Source organism: Triplophysa rosa, linkage group LG11 (assembly GCF_024868665.1).
Source record: "Triplophysa rosa linkage group LG11, Trosa_1v2, whole genome shotgun sequence".
In the NCBI taxonomy this organism is placed as follows: domain Eukaryota; kingdom Metazoa; phylum Chordata; class Actinopteri; order Cypriniformes; family Nemacheilidae; genus Triplophysa; species Triplophysa rosa.
This window is the reverse complement of record NC_079900.1, coordinates 9,663,413-9,678,929: the sequence shown is the minus strand read 5'-3', so window position 1 is coordinate 9,678,929 and position 15,517 is coordinate 9,663,413. Positions and strand designations below refer to the sequence as shown.

General features: G+C 40.1%; 1 protein-coding gene across 1 annotated transcript in view; it reads left to right on the top strand.

Annotated features, from left to right (window-relative positions):
- Nucleotides 1–15,313, top strand: part of xylt1 (xylosyltransferase I) — a 68,728-nt gene extending 53,415 nt beyond the window's left edge. The window contains exons 8-11 of the mRNA XM_057346401.1: nt 2,366–2,631; nt 6,148–6,343; nt 8,755–9,088; nt 11,557–15,313. Of these exons, the coding sequence (XP_057202384.1) occupies nt 2,366–2,631; nt 6,148–6,343; nt 8,755–9,088; nt 11,557–11,879 (1,119 nt within the window). The 3' untranslated portion in view covers nt 11,880–15,313. The remainder of the gene's footprint in view (nt 1–2,365; nt 2,632–6,147; nt 6,344–8,754; nt 9,089–11,556) is intronic.
- The last annotated feature ends 204 nt before the right edge of the window (nt 15,314–15,517 follow it).

The window sequence follows — 15,517 nt, the reverse complement described above, 5'->3', positions numbered from 1 at the left end:
AAAAAGATATTTTGGCTCAGTCCAAATTTTTATTTTTTAAATATCACTTCCTGTTCTAAACAGACCTAAGCACTAGGTAAAAAAAACCCGGCAATTTGAAATTATTGCCACATTTAGAGCATCGCTAAATGTTTACAGCCGCAACTCTGTATAATGCAGTTCATTCACAGAGACAGCGGTTAACTATTTCAGCCCTGTACTGTGGGAAGCGCCCGCAAGTGTTTAGCACACTGAAGGCACACCAATTGATGTGAGTTTTGAGTAATTGTCCGGTGACAATAGCTCCTTTCTCACAGACAGCTCTGAAGAAACGGTACAATGGGAGAGGAAGGGAGGCTTGAAATGTTTCATGACAGTTTAGATTTTATTCAAGTTTTTCTCACCCCTCACCCGCCAGAGCCCCAGCGATCCTGAAAGAGCTTTTCTAGACATGCTTTTCCAAATCTCTTTAGTCTTTCTCACGCTTTTTTGCCTTTTACAACTTTTGTTAAAAAATGCGAGAATTTGGGTTAAAGAGTTTACTAAAAAACTAACATTCGGTCACCACTCTTCATGTTCCAACCTACGATTTTGTTTCTCGTGTGGAGGGAGACATTTTGAAGAATGTTGCAATTATAATGAATTGGGACTATGGCTTTCAGGTTAAAAAAGCATCTTAAAGCCCCACTGACATCCAAATGAAAGTTTTTTTCCTTTTATTAAAAATAAGTTAGCCTTAAGGACATCAATAAACTGATATGCTCCTGACTAAATTCCCATTTAGAAGATATAACCGTTCAAAACTGACAGTCTGGCACGTGCGCTCAAACAAATCTGGAAATTCCATGACATCACGCTACACTTCAGCCTCTCGTCAAAGTTCTCGTCCAATCAAATCTGCTTTAGAATCCGAAGAGTCCCGCCCCCTTCACTATGAGAGCTGCTGAAGTGGCGCCTCATATAAGCCACTTGTTCGCAAATGTATTATGTCCTACATAGTTAATGACGCATAGTGCGCTAGATGGGAGATAGGGGATGATCCCGAAAGTGTAAACATTAACATTGAAGTATTAATTTCGCGTTAGTGTCACACGAGCGGTTGCACGTGAGTGTCTTCCGGTTCAGACACATGATAGCACAGAGTTGATCATATGCGCCGATCATACGCGCAAATCCGCTGAGTAAACAAACGTATCTGACCCGTTTCAAGTCTACACAGAATATTGAATGTTAAGGCTATATGGAAGAGATCGGACATCGCAGCCTTGATGAGTAAAGGAGAAGACAAACGTCAGTGTCACTCATCAACGTAAATAACAAGCTTCAAATGACACATCACTGGTATCACTGATCTTCCTAATCTTTGCAATAGACTTTTACACCACTGTGGCTATGACGCTGTTAAATGCAGCTTTGCCAGGCTGACTGTGCCATAAACGAAGCGCTATTTGTTGTTTTAAAAGGGGGCGGGGCCACTCGATATGTCTCGCGCTCTCTGCAGTCTCTCTTCAGTTGAAATTACATCAACACATCAAATAATGCTGCACGTTCCAAGGCATTGCAGTGGGTCTTTAAAAGTAGTTTTGCACTTTATCCTCCCAGACTCGATGATTCGGTCGCAGCAGTTCACTGAGCTGAAGACTATCAGTGAATAATGACTTAAATTTGAGTCTGTTCTTCACACCAAGCTTATCGTATGACTGAAATATACTGCACGAGTCAAATGGACATCATTTATTATACTTTAATGGTGTTTTGTGTTATTTTTGAAGCTTGAGAGCCTCAGTCCCAGATGGAAACAAAGGACCAAATCTTTCAAATTTCTCCTTTCGCATTCCTGGAAAGAAAGTTGTGCAGGTTTAAAACAACATGAAGGTGACTAAATGGTGGATTTTCGTTTTTGGAAGCTCTTCCTTTGAAGGTTCCGGTGTTTTGATTTTTCCATCTTCTCACGAAAGATGTCTTTTTGGCGTCAGCTGTCATCGCAACACTATTTCAAGTATGAGGCTTTTTTGATGCTTTCTCTTCTCCCAGATGTTATCCTGCGTCTTAACTGTTTTGTATTACTTGTGTTAGTCTGCGGGGAGGCGAGGCGGATATGTGATGCCTGAAGTGAATAAAAAGCCAAGCCACACATTCTGCAAGAGATAGCGCCACTTTGATATTTATTTTTACTGTCAATTATCTCTCGAGAATTTCTCTTCACTTTTTTGCTTAGTTTCTAGCACATCGTACGCAATGGTGTGCTACGCTTTTCAATTTTCTCATTCCTCTCCCGTCACTCTCTCTCATTCTCTTCCTGTTTTTCACAGTCTCAGCAGGCTGTCTGTCTATCAGTGTCTCTTTGTCTGCACATTCACAGTCTTTATTTCTTTGTCTCCATCAGCAAACCACCAGGCCTACGTTCTTTGCGAGGAAGTTTGAAGCCAGCGTGAATCAAGAGATCGTGAACCAGCTGGATATCTTCCTGTTTGGGAGTATGCCCCAGGGCACGCCGGGTTTCAAAGCCTACTGGGAAAATGTTTTTGAAGAACCTGATGGTATTCACAGCCTGTCAGATAAGCAGCTCACGCTCTACCACGCCTTCGCCCGATTGGGCCTGACACGAACTGCCAGCTCATTACAAGGAGACCCCAGTGACACCAGCTGCAGGTCAGTTCCATAGTATCTTCAGTTCTGGAGGGTTTGTGGGAGCTTGAGGAGAATTTTAAGTAAATAAATACATGACATCCCAGTAAACAACTTGACAAGAACAGGCTATTTTTCAGTTTGGACATTCTTGATTGAAAAAGGACATTTGGAAGAGATATATTGAAGGGCTTATGAATTTATTCATATAGTCAGTAGGCTTTAGCTACGTCAGAGTTTGCTAGTTGATTGCAGGTGGTGTTAATCATTGCAGGTGGTGCTGAGTCATTCTAGGTGGCATTTTGTTGTAGAAAGACTATGTAGTGCAGGATGAGTCATCATTATTTCTGATCCAATTTCCCAGAACTGGATATATGGGTGGATGCATAAATGGATAGATATGTAGATGGATAGATGGGTATATATGAGTATGACGCTTAGATGAGTAGATACATGGATATATAGATGCATAGATGGATACATAGACGGGAAGATGCTAAGATGGGTAGATGGATAGATACATAGATGGATACATAGACGCTTAGATGGAGTAGTTGCATAGATACATAGACATAGATGGGTAAATGCATACATGGATACATAGATGCGAAGACGGGTAGATGCATGGACGGATAGATACAGAGATGCGAAGATGGGTAGATGCATGGACGGATAGATACATAGATCTGCTAAGATGGGTAGGTACATAGATGGATAGGTGCACAGATCGAAATATGCATAGATGAATACATAAGACGCTAGGGGAGCAACGGATCACAAAACTCACGGTTTGGATCATTTTACAGATTTTAGGTCACAGGTCGGATCATTTTCGGATCAGCTAATGTAAATGCTCATCATAGTTTAATTATTATAATATGAGCAGTTTAGAGAATTTGATAAAAATGAAGTTGTGAAAATAACCGGAAGATATCAACAGATTAATTTAACAGAGAATCTTGTTTCTAAACAGTTATTATTTATCTTCCAGGCTATGTCATACAGTATGCATGCAATATTAAAAAATGACAATATGTAGGCCTGTAGCAAATATAAATGTGCAATCAGAGCAAACAGCTGACAAATGGATATCTAGAGATCAGATTTTAAATGTGACAGGTGTTGTGAGGTGGAGATCATGGGCTATCTCGGCAGACTTTCTCTTGTCTTCTCAAATGCATTACTGATTTATGAGTGGGCAGCGTGTCAAAATTCATAAAGTAGCACGCACTTCAGTTTTTTTGTGGATCGCTTATGGCGCATTGGATCGCGTCATTTGCGTTTTGACTAAACAAAACATTACTTTAACTTTACAGCTAGCCGTACACAGCGGTTTAAGCTAAGATATACTCAAGAATGCACCTTTATATTGTACTTGTCAAGATACTGGAGAGACAGTAAGTGTGTCATTTACTCTATGATTAATAAATTTACAGTTAATCCGCCAGTCACATGCATCCTGAAGCATGTAGCACGATCCATACGGATCAAGGATCAACCACGATCCGTTTCACTACTAATAGACGCTTTGAAGCGTAGATGCATAGATGGATAAATAGATGCATAGATACATTGATGCATAGATATGTAGGTGCATAGACGCATTGATGGGTAGATGGACAGATACATAAATGCAAAAATGGGTAGATGCATAAATGATAGATGCATAGACGCATAGGTGGTTAGATACATAGATGCATAGACGAATACCTAAACTTAAATGGATAGATGCATAGATGGATAGAGGCATAGATGCATAGATGATAGATTCCTAGACTTTTAGATGGACAGAAAGATAAACAGATTGATGGATACTTAACATTTTCAGCTACAGTACAAGAAAAACTCTTAGTTAGATCAGTCTGAGTAGATACAACTAGATGAGTCTGAAGGTTTGTGCCAAGTTTGGTGGACTAAGCTATAAAGCTGTATGAGTAGTTTGACAGGTTTTTTACACTAATCCAAGTTTGTACAACAACTTTACCAAGCCTACATAATTATGTTTTGTTTGTAACAGTATGCGTATTGGCATTCTGGATATTCAGAGAGCTTAAGTAGTTTACGCTCATTTGAGATGAGCATACAGTATCTGAATGAAAAGCCAATAAAAGACTGTGTTTGATCTCTCGCTGCAGATTTGAGGCTCCTCAGCTGCCCAAACATCTGTCAGTTGTGAGATAGAGAGGAGAGAGAGGGACGAGAGAGGATGAGTTTGCCAGTCTGGCTACTGTTTATGTTTATCAGTGCAATAATGGTCACTGCCATCTCTGTAGAACGAGAGCACTGGTGCCTCCAGACAAGTGAGCCACAGTACTAGGACCCTGCGGGAGGAACGCTTTAGGAGGCACAAGGAGGCGGTTGTTGCTCGAATGTGGGGGTTGGGGTGTGTGAGTGAGTGAGGCAGCGTTCTGTTTCTCGCAGCCCCTGTGACATCAGCAGTGAGAGGCTGAAGTAAGGCCGCTGAATAGCTGCTCTGTTAGTCCCCGCGTGCCGCCCACCTCCCGCAGCGACGGGGGCGGGGGGGATGTGGCCGCATGGTGTAAATATTTGCTGTTCTGCTTGTCAGGCAAGTAGTGCTAGAATGAAGCACCTTCAGTCTGTCCTGGAATACTGATGAGAGCGGGCGAGCGAGCTCTGCGTGGGGATCACAGCGAGAGCAGCCATCCGCTCCGCACGGCCGCTCGCGTCTCCATCAGCTCCCGCTGCTAGCCCTTCTGTGTGTCTGTCTCCGCGTCTCACAGCCCGACGCTTCTCTCACCTACACACAACCCCACGTCTAGAGAAAATCTAAAACTCAGAATACCAAAGGATGGCTTTGTTGTTCAGAGAAAGTTTGAAGAGTTGTTGTGCAAGGGCTTCTGGTGTTTACAAACTCCAAAGAATTCTCTCAAATGTTAGGATTGTGAATAGAGTTGAGAAGTACCAACAATCGATATTAAAAACACAACAGTAACAGTTTTTCTGAAGAATTAGAAAGAGAGAGTACATACTTTATTTAGCTGGTCAAAAAGACAGTCTTGGCAGGGTTTTATTGTGTTTGCAGTCATTTTATTTTCAATGAATGTAAACAGATGGGACAAAAAACAAATATGCATCAACATATCCGATCTGTGCATTTGGTCTGTAAATGTCTAATATACCTGCTGTTCTTTATTATTTCATTAATTTACCATCTAACAGTTTTGACAAGAGTAAACGAAACCACTCACAGCTCCTTTACATCGTATTTTTTACTGACATAAAAATTGCTTTCAAAGCACAATGTTTACTTCGTTGAGAAATACTGGAAACTATTGAAGTCTTGTTATTAATTTACTTTTATAAATTACGTTTTACATTTTACATAATTACAAATTATGTTTTGTAATTATTTTTAATAATTAAGTATTTCTGAATGTATACATTTTTATGTTTTTAATGTCCTGTCTGAAATCGAACTATTTTGTGTTTACTGATTTGGTAAACACCTATTTTTTTGGTATTTTGTCAATATTGGAAGTTTTAAATTTAGACTGATGTCAGAATTATTTCTCTCTGTAGGTATTTCGCTATGGGCCATCCTGTGTCTGTCCACCTCTACTTCTTGTCTGATGAGTTCCAGGGATACTTGGTCAGGCATCATGCCACCAACCTGGCAACCAGCAAACTGGAAACCCTGGAGACGTGGGTCATGCCTAAACAGTTCTTCAAGTTCACAAATCCACCCAATACCTTTAACCGACTACAGTTTGCAGAGGTAGGATGACATCAAAATGTGTATGATTGTCACACGATTCTGTCGACTTTCAGAAGGCTGGTGACTTTAACCACATTTTATGATTAAATCCATGTAACAGATTTCTCCCTTCTATCAATTTCTTTTTACAGATTTCATATTTTATTTTTATTTATGACTAAGGCTACATGGCTAAAAATCTTGAAGACGCTGCTTGTTTTGTGCTGTCCCACTGCAGTTAAAATGTCTTATATCAGTATATACAGTATATCAGTCAGTATATACGTCCCCGCAATACCTTGAGAATGTATGCAATGCTAAGAAAATTGACTTCAGAATATTATTGGCAATCCTACACTGCTGCACATTGTGCTTGACATACTCCGTTAAACAACCAATAATTCAGACGTTCTTCATTGATTTAGCTGTCAGGCAGCGCCATACCTGTCATCTTGCCCTTTGGCGTAATCAGTGATTTGTCTGCCACGAGTATGGGGAATAAAATAATGACTTCACGCTGAACTGCCCTCAGTTTATCTGTTGAGAACCAAGGGTACGTGTTCGGTTTTAGACACAAGTTAGACATGGTTAAATGACTTTGATCAGGATATATAGGAATGACTGTTTGGTTAACAGTAACGTCAGTTTTCTGTGTATTTTTAAGAACTGTACCTTGTTAACCTTACGAACATTAGTCTTTGCCAGTGTAAGTGAGGTGCATGGTTCAAATCGGACACCATAGAACAAAAAGGGCCTTCAGAAGTTTTTTTGGATGCCTTTGGAAGTTTTTTCTTCTGACAAGTGATGCGAAATATTCATTCAAATAGTCACCTGGGCTGTATTTAACTAGGCCATTTTAATCCAGTAATCCAGTTGTCATAAAGAAAAAGTTATGTTTCTACCGCAAATGTGACAGAAAGTTCATTTTGGACCCTGTCTGTACATAATTTCTCAAAAGATTTGGAGCACCAAGCATTCGTCCTTGGGGGACACCTGTAGGCAGACAGCAGGACTATAAAGTGCTTTAACCAACCCCCAGCTGGGTCTCAGGCATCTTCCCAACAGAACGATCAAATTGATTTGCTGTGTTTTACTGAGTTGCACAGCCGGGCAGGGATATGGGATAGGTCAGCCGTAAAGAGACTCCTGTTATTGGTCACATGTTCTGGGCTCAGTTTCTGAGAGTGGCCACAGGGTGCTGGCATCTGCCGCTCCAAGACATAAAACAAGTCAGATGACCTCACTGTTGGAGTTTGAAACATTACACCAAGCGCCGCTCATCACTTGATGCAATTACGCTCACCTCAGCTGGTACTGACAGTCCCGACTGGTTCCACGTGTTTATTTTTTCCATGGGTTGTTGTGCAATTCATTCGGCTGGATTTCCTTATTTGTGCCTCTAGGTGGTTTTGGCCATGGTTTTAGGTCTCGGACAAATTTTGGGAATTGTGAAAGATTTATTTGTGTGTATGCCAAAATGAACAGCCTTTTAATAGCGTGTGGCATGCATGGGACATTATCTGGAAGTCTGATTACTGAATTATAAGTGTTCCTACAATGCCTGCTTAATAAAAACTAGTCAGACTGACGAATCTGATGATATTTGTGTTTATGTGTGACAGACATGTTTTAACATGTTAAACATGTTTATACTATCTTGTCTATGTGAAATACAACACAAAGTTTTGTTATGAAGCATTGTCTTCATATTACGGTGATACTATCATAACTAGTTAGACATAGCAGACGACAAACATTTCCCAAACAGTGCATTGCCAATATTGGTGCAAGGGCTTTGTTTTGTGTGGTCCCATATCAGCTTTGCATGTCAATGAGGATGACAGAACGTCATGGGATTGATCGGCAAGTCAGCGCTGTCAACCGTGACCGAAGTCTTAAGATGTATATCACAGAGTCTGACATAAAAGACATTTGAAGTCATATAGTTTGTATGGGCCTTTACCCAAAGTCATATTGTACCATCAGGAAACAAATATAATGCAAAAATCATGCAGTGTGCACCAGCCTTAAAGGAATAGTTTACCCAGAAATAAACATTATGTCATTATTTATTCACTCTCATGTCATTCAAAACCTGTATATGACTCTTTATTCTGTGGAATACAATAGAAGATATTTTAAGAAATGTCTCAGTTGTTTTGTGTCTATACAATGGAAGTCAATGGGGACCAATGTTGTTTATTTACATTTATGCATTTGGCAGACGCCTTTATCCAAAGCGACTTACATTGCATTGTTCTATACATTTTATTTCTGACTTTTTTCAATCCCCTGGGATCCACCATGCTCTAACCAATGAGCCACAGGAAAGCTGGTTTATTTACCACGTTCTTCACTAAGAGTGAAGACGTTTTACTCTTACATCTCACGCCTCTCTAAATCCTTCTTCATTCTCTCTTTTCTCTGTCCAGATCGGAACAGACTGGGATGCCAAAGAAAGGATATTCCGAAACTTTGGGAATCTGATGGGTCCCATGGACGAGCCCGTGGGAATGCAAAAGTGGGGTAAAGGGTCAAATGTCACTGTGACCGTGGTGTGGATTGACCCCACCAATGTCATCGCTGCTACCTACGACATCCTGATCGACTCCAGCGCCGAGTACACTCACTACAGGCCTCCACTGAATCTGCCCCTGCGGCCGGGCATGTGGACCGTACGCGTGCTTCACCACTGGAGCCCTGTGGCAGAAACACGCTTCCTGATCACCCCCCTTACTCACCACAAACACCTGCCAATACGCCAAGGTCAGAGTCACACCTTTGCATATGGACAAACAGAACAGGTTTTGATTTACAACATGTTTATCTGTAACAATTTTGCTTTAACTGAATATTTGACTTAACAAGATTTATGCCTCAAAACAATAACCTCACCCACACACGGCGAACAACTCCCCATTCAACATGTTCAACGCGCACTTTAAATTCACATCACAAATATAAATCGCTTCCACGACCAAGAGCGCGGTCTTCTCCAGACATGTCCCGCGGCAAAAAAAAGGAAAATGCATGCCGTCCGAACAAGCCCGTCTTAGCTCGGTATATCACTTGAGAAAATACAGTTCAACGCTCCTCATGCTTTGTTTCAGGAATTCTCGCCAGCTCATACATCTAAAACAGAGCGAGAAACTCTTCTTCCTCCAGATACAGTGACTAATGCTCTTGTGTTTGGATGCTCTGTTTGCAGAGCATCGTCTGACACGGTGCTGCATTGTGTATTAAACTGCTTCAACCTTTCAGGTCACCCACCCCCCCACCTCCCTGCTTTCAAAGGCACTTTCTCCCTTCACGTTGAGTCCTGCGCCCGGGCCTATATATAGTCCCAGCTCACAGTCACAAATGAGTAATACACCAGGCCAGGTCACCTTTCATTGCTATAAACTCACAATGAATATCGTGCGAGACAGACGAGGCAGCGATTGCTATCTCTGGCCTATTACTGAACGTTTTACTTCAAGCGTGGTGCATCCGTCCTCTACATCCTAAAACGTTCCTAATGAGGGAGAGGTTGTGATTGCGTCTCGGTGCATGTGTTTGTGGGCGGTGATAAAAACAAGTGATTTACCGGACTACGGTATGATTAATGTCTACAGCAGGCTCCGAGTCCTCTGCTCGCCGTGCCTCTGCACCCAGAGCTAATAAAAGTTTATGGAGTGTGTTTATTTGGCCCAGGTCGGGCGACTCACTGTAAGCATGGCGCTCGCCTGTCCACGCGTTTTTGGCGGGCTGCCCACAGCGTGATATGGAAATATCGGGACTGGAGGAGAGGTCTCAGAAAAAGCTGATAGAAGGGAAGTATGAGAAGCTTGAGGAATTCACAGCTTACCTCCAGGGCCAACACGTCCTTCATCACGGCCAGTAGAGTGGTGTGTGTGATCATATATAACAAGAGGAACATTGTTTTTTACAGGTTGCTCTTTCATAAATGAGGACAGACTTTGTAGTTCCCAGTTGTATTTCAACTTTGTCTCAGGTGTCTCAGTAATGTCATTGTTGATATACGTACAATAGGAGTATCAAACCTTTTGAAACCTTGAATGGTGTTCATGGTTTTTTACTTAGCCAGTGGTCACAATAAATACATTAAAATGTATGAAAAATAATTGACATTAGTTTACTCTACCCTAGTTACCAGAAACAGATAGCCTGTATGGGTATTTGGAGTTTACCTCTGTTTAATCACATTTATGAAAAAGATGCTATTCATTTTTTTGAAAATGAACATTTACTTGGGCTGTTAAACTACAAATCACGATTAATCGCATCCAGTTAGCGTTTACATAATATCTGTCTGTGTACTGTGCATTTTTATTTTGTATTTATAAACACATACACGTACGCATTCATGTATATATTTGTTGCATACATATATTTACATATATACATATATAATTTAATATATATATATATTTACATTTTAGTCATTTAGCAGATATAAACATTTAAATTATATTTTCTATTTTTCTTGAATATATACATGTATGTGTTTGTATGCATTTATAAATACAAAATTAATATGCACAGTACACAGACAGATATTATGTAAACGCAAACTTTGATTGAAACTTTTATAACTTACTGTATATAATGTTTGAGGTTAAAAAAAGCTAATAATCGCATAATCTTTTTTTAAATACAGCTCCAACAGACCCACACAAGTTTTAAGTGGATGGACAAGAACATTTGATCTTAAAAGAATTTGATGAAAGAAATGTGTGAGGTCATCTTAAAATTGACTTTTGATTGCAGAATTTGGTGTCAGAGCAGATCTGAGCACAGCTGCAGTCTCATCTGTACTGTACTTTCAAGGAGATTTCCATTTGCTTTCTATCTAATTCTCAGTCAAATGTTTGATAACAAAGAGTAGTATAAGCAAAGTATAATCCCTAAATATTCAAAAAAGTATAAAACTTTCATGCTGATTTGATAGTTTTGTGAAACTGATTGTATATTTTTTATTTTCTCTAAACTACTCTCTGGAGACTTTTATATTAAGCTATAAATGTTAAGATACAATATAAACCTTCAGCTGTCCGAAATAGAGCTTGAGTCATCTTTTTTATCAATAAATGAAATTAGTGGCACTGTTTTCTATTTTTGTCTAAAAGCTTCGGTATATCTGTGAATACAGTAATAATAAAACTTTGCTTTGCTTGCAGTAAACCCTTTTGCATCTTTATGAAAAACAACCTTCTTTTTCTTTTGTTTCACAGAGGATGCTTTGAGAATGCACAACGGGCCCACCAAGAACAGCTACATGGAGCAGAGTTTCCACGGCCTCAACCCTATCCTGAACATCCCGGTCCATCTGGGCCAGGTAGAGGCAGCGGAGCTCAACGCTGGTCTTACGGGGCCTGAGTTGGAGCGCTGGGTGGACAGCCTGGTGGGCGAGGTGTGGTCGGCTGTGGACGTGTGTGCAATTGGCCTCAGTGGCTGTCCAGTCATGCAGACATGCAGGGAAATGGCATGGAGCTCTCTCAGCCCGGACCCAAAATCTCAGTTGGGCCCACCCAGAGCCAACGGGCGAATCAGGTAGCAGCGTTCGCTGCTCTGAGGACTGCCCTTTTATAGGTCATCTTTTATTTATTTTCCAGTGTCGCTGATGTGAACAGGAGCAGAATGCCGCCTTGTTATGCTCTCAAATGCAAAATACACATGAAAGCGGACGCTGGGAAGATTATTATAAAGATTTCAAATGTGCGCCAGCTGGTTATCTTAAACTCTTGAGTGCTCTAGTGATGTGAGTGCTGTCAGTCATCTTTCTACTTTATTTATTTTGATTACTGTGATTGAATCTTTGTTGACTGGATGCTGGAATAGAATATTAAGCACAGAATGGACTTGAACACTGGTTGTAAGACCAAAAGACATGTTTGTATAGCCTGATATTTAAACACACTTTTATTTATAGGATCAGTGTTTTTCAACTTATACTTTATTAAAATCCTTATGTCTGGTTGCAAAATGGCCCCCAAATATAATTTGGGCACTAAAGACACACTAAAACATGCATTTGTTTCAACAAAATATCAAAACAAGTGGCATTTATTTTAAAGAAGGCAGAAAACACAGTATTTGAGCAGTTTCTGGTAGTAAAATTATGAACTATAAATATAAAAAGGTACACCTGTGTTTACTCTGCTAGGACTCTATGAATTCATACATCAACCAAAAAAGATCTTAAAGGAAAAGTTCACCCAAAAATGAAAATTCTGTCTTCATTTACTCACCCTTGAGTTGTTTCAAATTTGTATAAATGTCTTTGTTCTGATGAACACAGAGAAAGAAATTTGGACGAATGCTTGTAACCAAACCTCACCGTTGACTACCATAGTAGGAAAAATGACAATGGTAGTCCAAAGTTTGCTTTCCTACATTCTTCAAAATATCTTCTTTTGTGTTCAACAGAACAAAGAAATGTATACAGATTTGGAACAACTCGAGGGTGAGTAAATGAAGACAGAATTTTCCTTTTTGGGTGAACTTTTCCTCTGTTCAACTGTGCAACATATATTTTAGGTTGTTTTGAGGGTCTAGCATCATTTGATTTATTAATTTGTTTTCAATCCTTTAAATGGCATTTTTAAATGTGACCTTATTGTACAAAAGTGTCCAAATGTTTTTGGTCCACTGTATATAACTGTCACCGACGCAACATTGCAGAAATCTGTAGTTTTAAGAGAAATACTTCTCGTTCCAGACTCAAGTCTCAATAGACTGAATTCTGTCAACTAGGCAAAAGTCCGATTTTTTTTCTTTTTAATAAGTTATTGGTTGAAAAACACTTGTTTTGAATGAATTTTGAGCTTTTAAGAAGTAGCGTTCTGGGCCACATTGTCATAGTTGTTAAAGTAAGAGAGTGAGTCTAGAGAAGCATGTGCTCTGAGTGAAGTGGCAGACTGCTGACGTTGTCCCATGTGAGCTGTGCTGGAGCTCTGACTTCTGTCTCTGTGCTGTTCCCTTCAGGCTGCCCAAACTTAAAGTAGAAGGTGCCAGCTGTGCTGGCACACCGAGGAAAAAGTAATTCCTCCACTTTTTTATTGTATCGTTTTTTTGTTGTTTTTTGCTTAAACAGAGGTATTGGGTAGCTGAGGGGTGTAAGATGGCTATTTATTCATGCGTTTATATAAATGAAATAGATATTTTTTTAGTCAATGACTAATGTCTATATGCTGTTTTTTGCAGCTCGTTCAATACCTTTTGTAAACAAGCTGCCTTTATTTACAAAGGCAATTATCCCAACCATATAACTACAGACACGAGATGCGGTACTAGTACAGGCGTCTGTAAAAACACCCATTCCGCGCCACCACCTGAGATCCACTTGTCCATGTCAAAAACGCTGAGCTCACTGGGAAACTAACTGGTTGAATGATCTTAAATCACCTCAAAAACTTTTTGGTCATGCTGCTTGTAATATTTCATTCTGGTCTTTTTTATATGAGCCAATGTTTGGTACTTTTGCCATGTGTTGCTTAAATCTTTTAACGAGCGCATAAAGGTCATCAGCCGGACCGGTTGGTAGCATCCACACAATGTCACCGGAATTGCTTCCAAAAGTTGCCTGGAAGAGACCTCAACTGCTCTCCATTGCACGTATGCCATTTAGATGTCACATTTTCCAAACTGGGCTGTCCGGATAACTCGCATCCAAAATAATGATACGCTAGTCGTTCAGATGTATTTTTAGCGGAGAAGATTGCACGCTTGCTGGACTCTGGAGTTTGCATTGGACTAACATTTCTCCGTTTTGCAGACCTTTTATGTTTTTTTACATTGAAACTAGTGTGGCTTGTTGCACTCTATCATTTAAGGGACAGATCTCCTCGGGGACTGTAAGCCTGGCCTTGTCATTACTTTGTATGCATTCAGATTGTTATCTGGTCTTCAGAGAGTGAAATGTGGTCGTGTGATCCGAAGGAGACTGTGACTTTAGATTTTCAATAACGCGCTTTTTTCATCCATACATTCCCGGCTAGTGTAAAATGGGAATGCGTTGTTAGTACAGTTTTTAAAAGCGCGTCTAATGCTTGTCTACGTGGTGTTACATCTGTACTGTACATGTGTGAAAGTGCAAATGATTTGATATTCTTAAAAAAAGAGAGAAATTATATATAGTTATTATGTCTTGAGATTTCGGCTTAAGTAAGATTTAGCCTTTGGATAAATGAAATTTATGATACCTTGAGAAATATTCAACACTTAAAGGTGAAGTGTGTAGTTTTCTCGATAATTTTCTCCTTTCTCAGTTTAATATGCAGAGACAGATATAAGTAAGCCATTCTTAGGTCGACGTCCCAAAGACGTTTTTGTTACACACTTCACCTTTAAGAAAATCACAGCAGTGGGCGGATCTGACCTCAAGATTAAAGGAACATACCTCCTCCTTTCACAATGTCAAGTGTCTGTTCAACCATTCACATTGAAAAGATATTTATGATATCATCGGTCAAACATCTCTTATGTACAATCATTATTTTGGTAGGAATGACAATGTCTCAAAGTATTGTAAATAATCTTACGTTTAAAAGGGTGTCGAAGTGAGTGAAGTCTTGGTGTGGTGTTGAGTGGCACTGTAGACATTCTCATGTGAAAATGCGGAGGGTCTGTAAAGGGCTGTGCTGGGATGGGATGGGATGAGTGTGTGGTTTTAGCTCTTAATGAACATTTTTGCCTTTCAGAGAATCTTGTGCCAGATCGCCATTCTCTGTGCTGGAATGTTTTGTTGAGCAACTGTTGCACAATTTATTTAAACCCCTTGAGCTCTCCAGTTGAAGGGGGGCTCTGTGCCTTAGGTGTTGTCCTGTCTAAAGGATTTCCAACCTTCTGTATGTAAACATCTAACGTGTCATCTCTGTCTTTGATTTCTCCACCAAACCAAAAAACTGCTGTTGTAAATGCCTTGTGTATCAATGTTGTTTTGGTTCTGTTTTTCTTCATACCGAACTTTTGAATAAAACAAGAACTCCTTTGTCATCTCATTTCTCTTCATCAGAAAAGGTGCTTGAATATCAGACCACACAAACTGTGGGTAAGGTAGCCACCTCTGAGAACAAATCAGCAGACAGTAGATAAAGCAGTTTATGTGGGCAGTGCCGTTGCAGACTTCCTGAATCCTGATACAACGCTCGGAGGGAATGCTGGTGGTGCCGGAGGGATGGTTGTGTGTGTGTG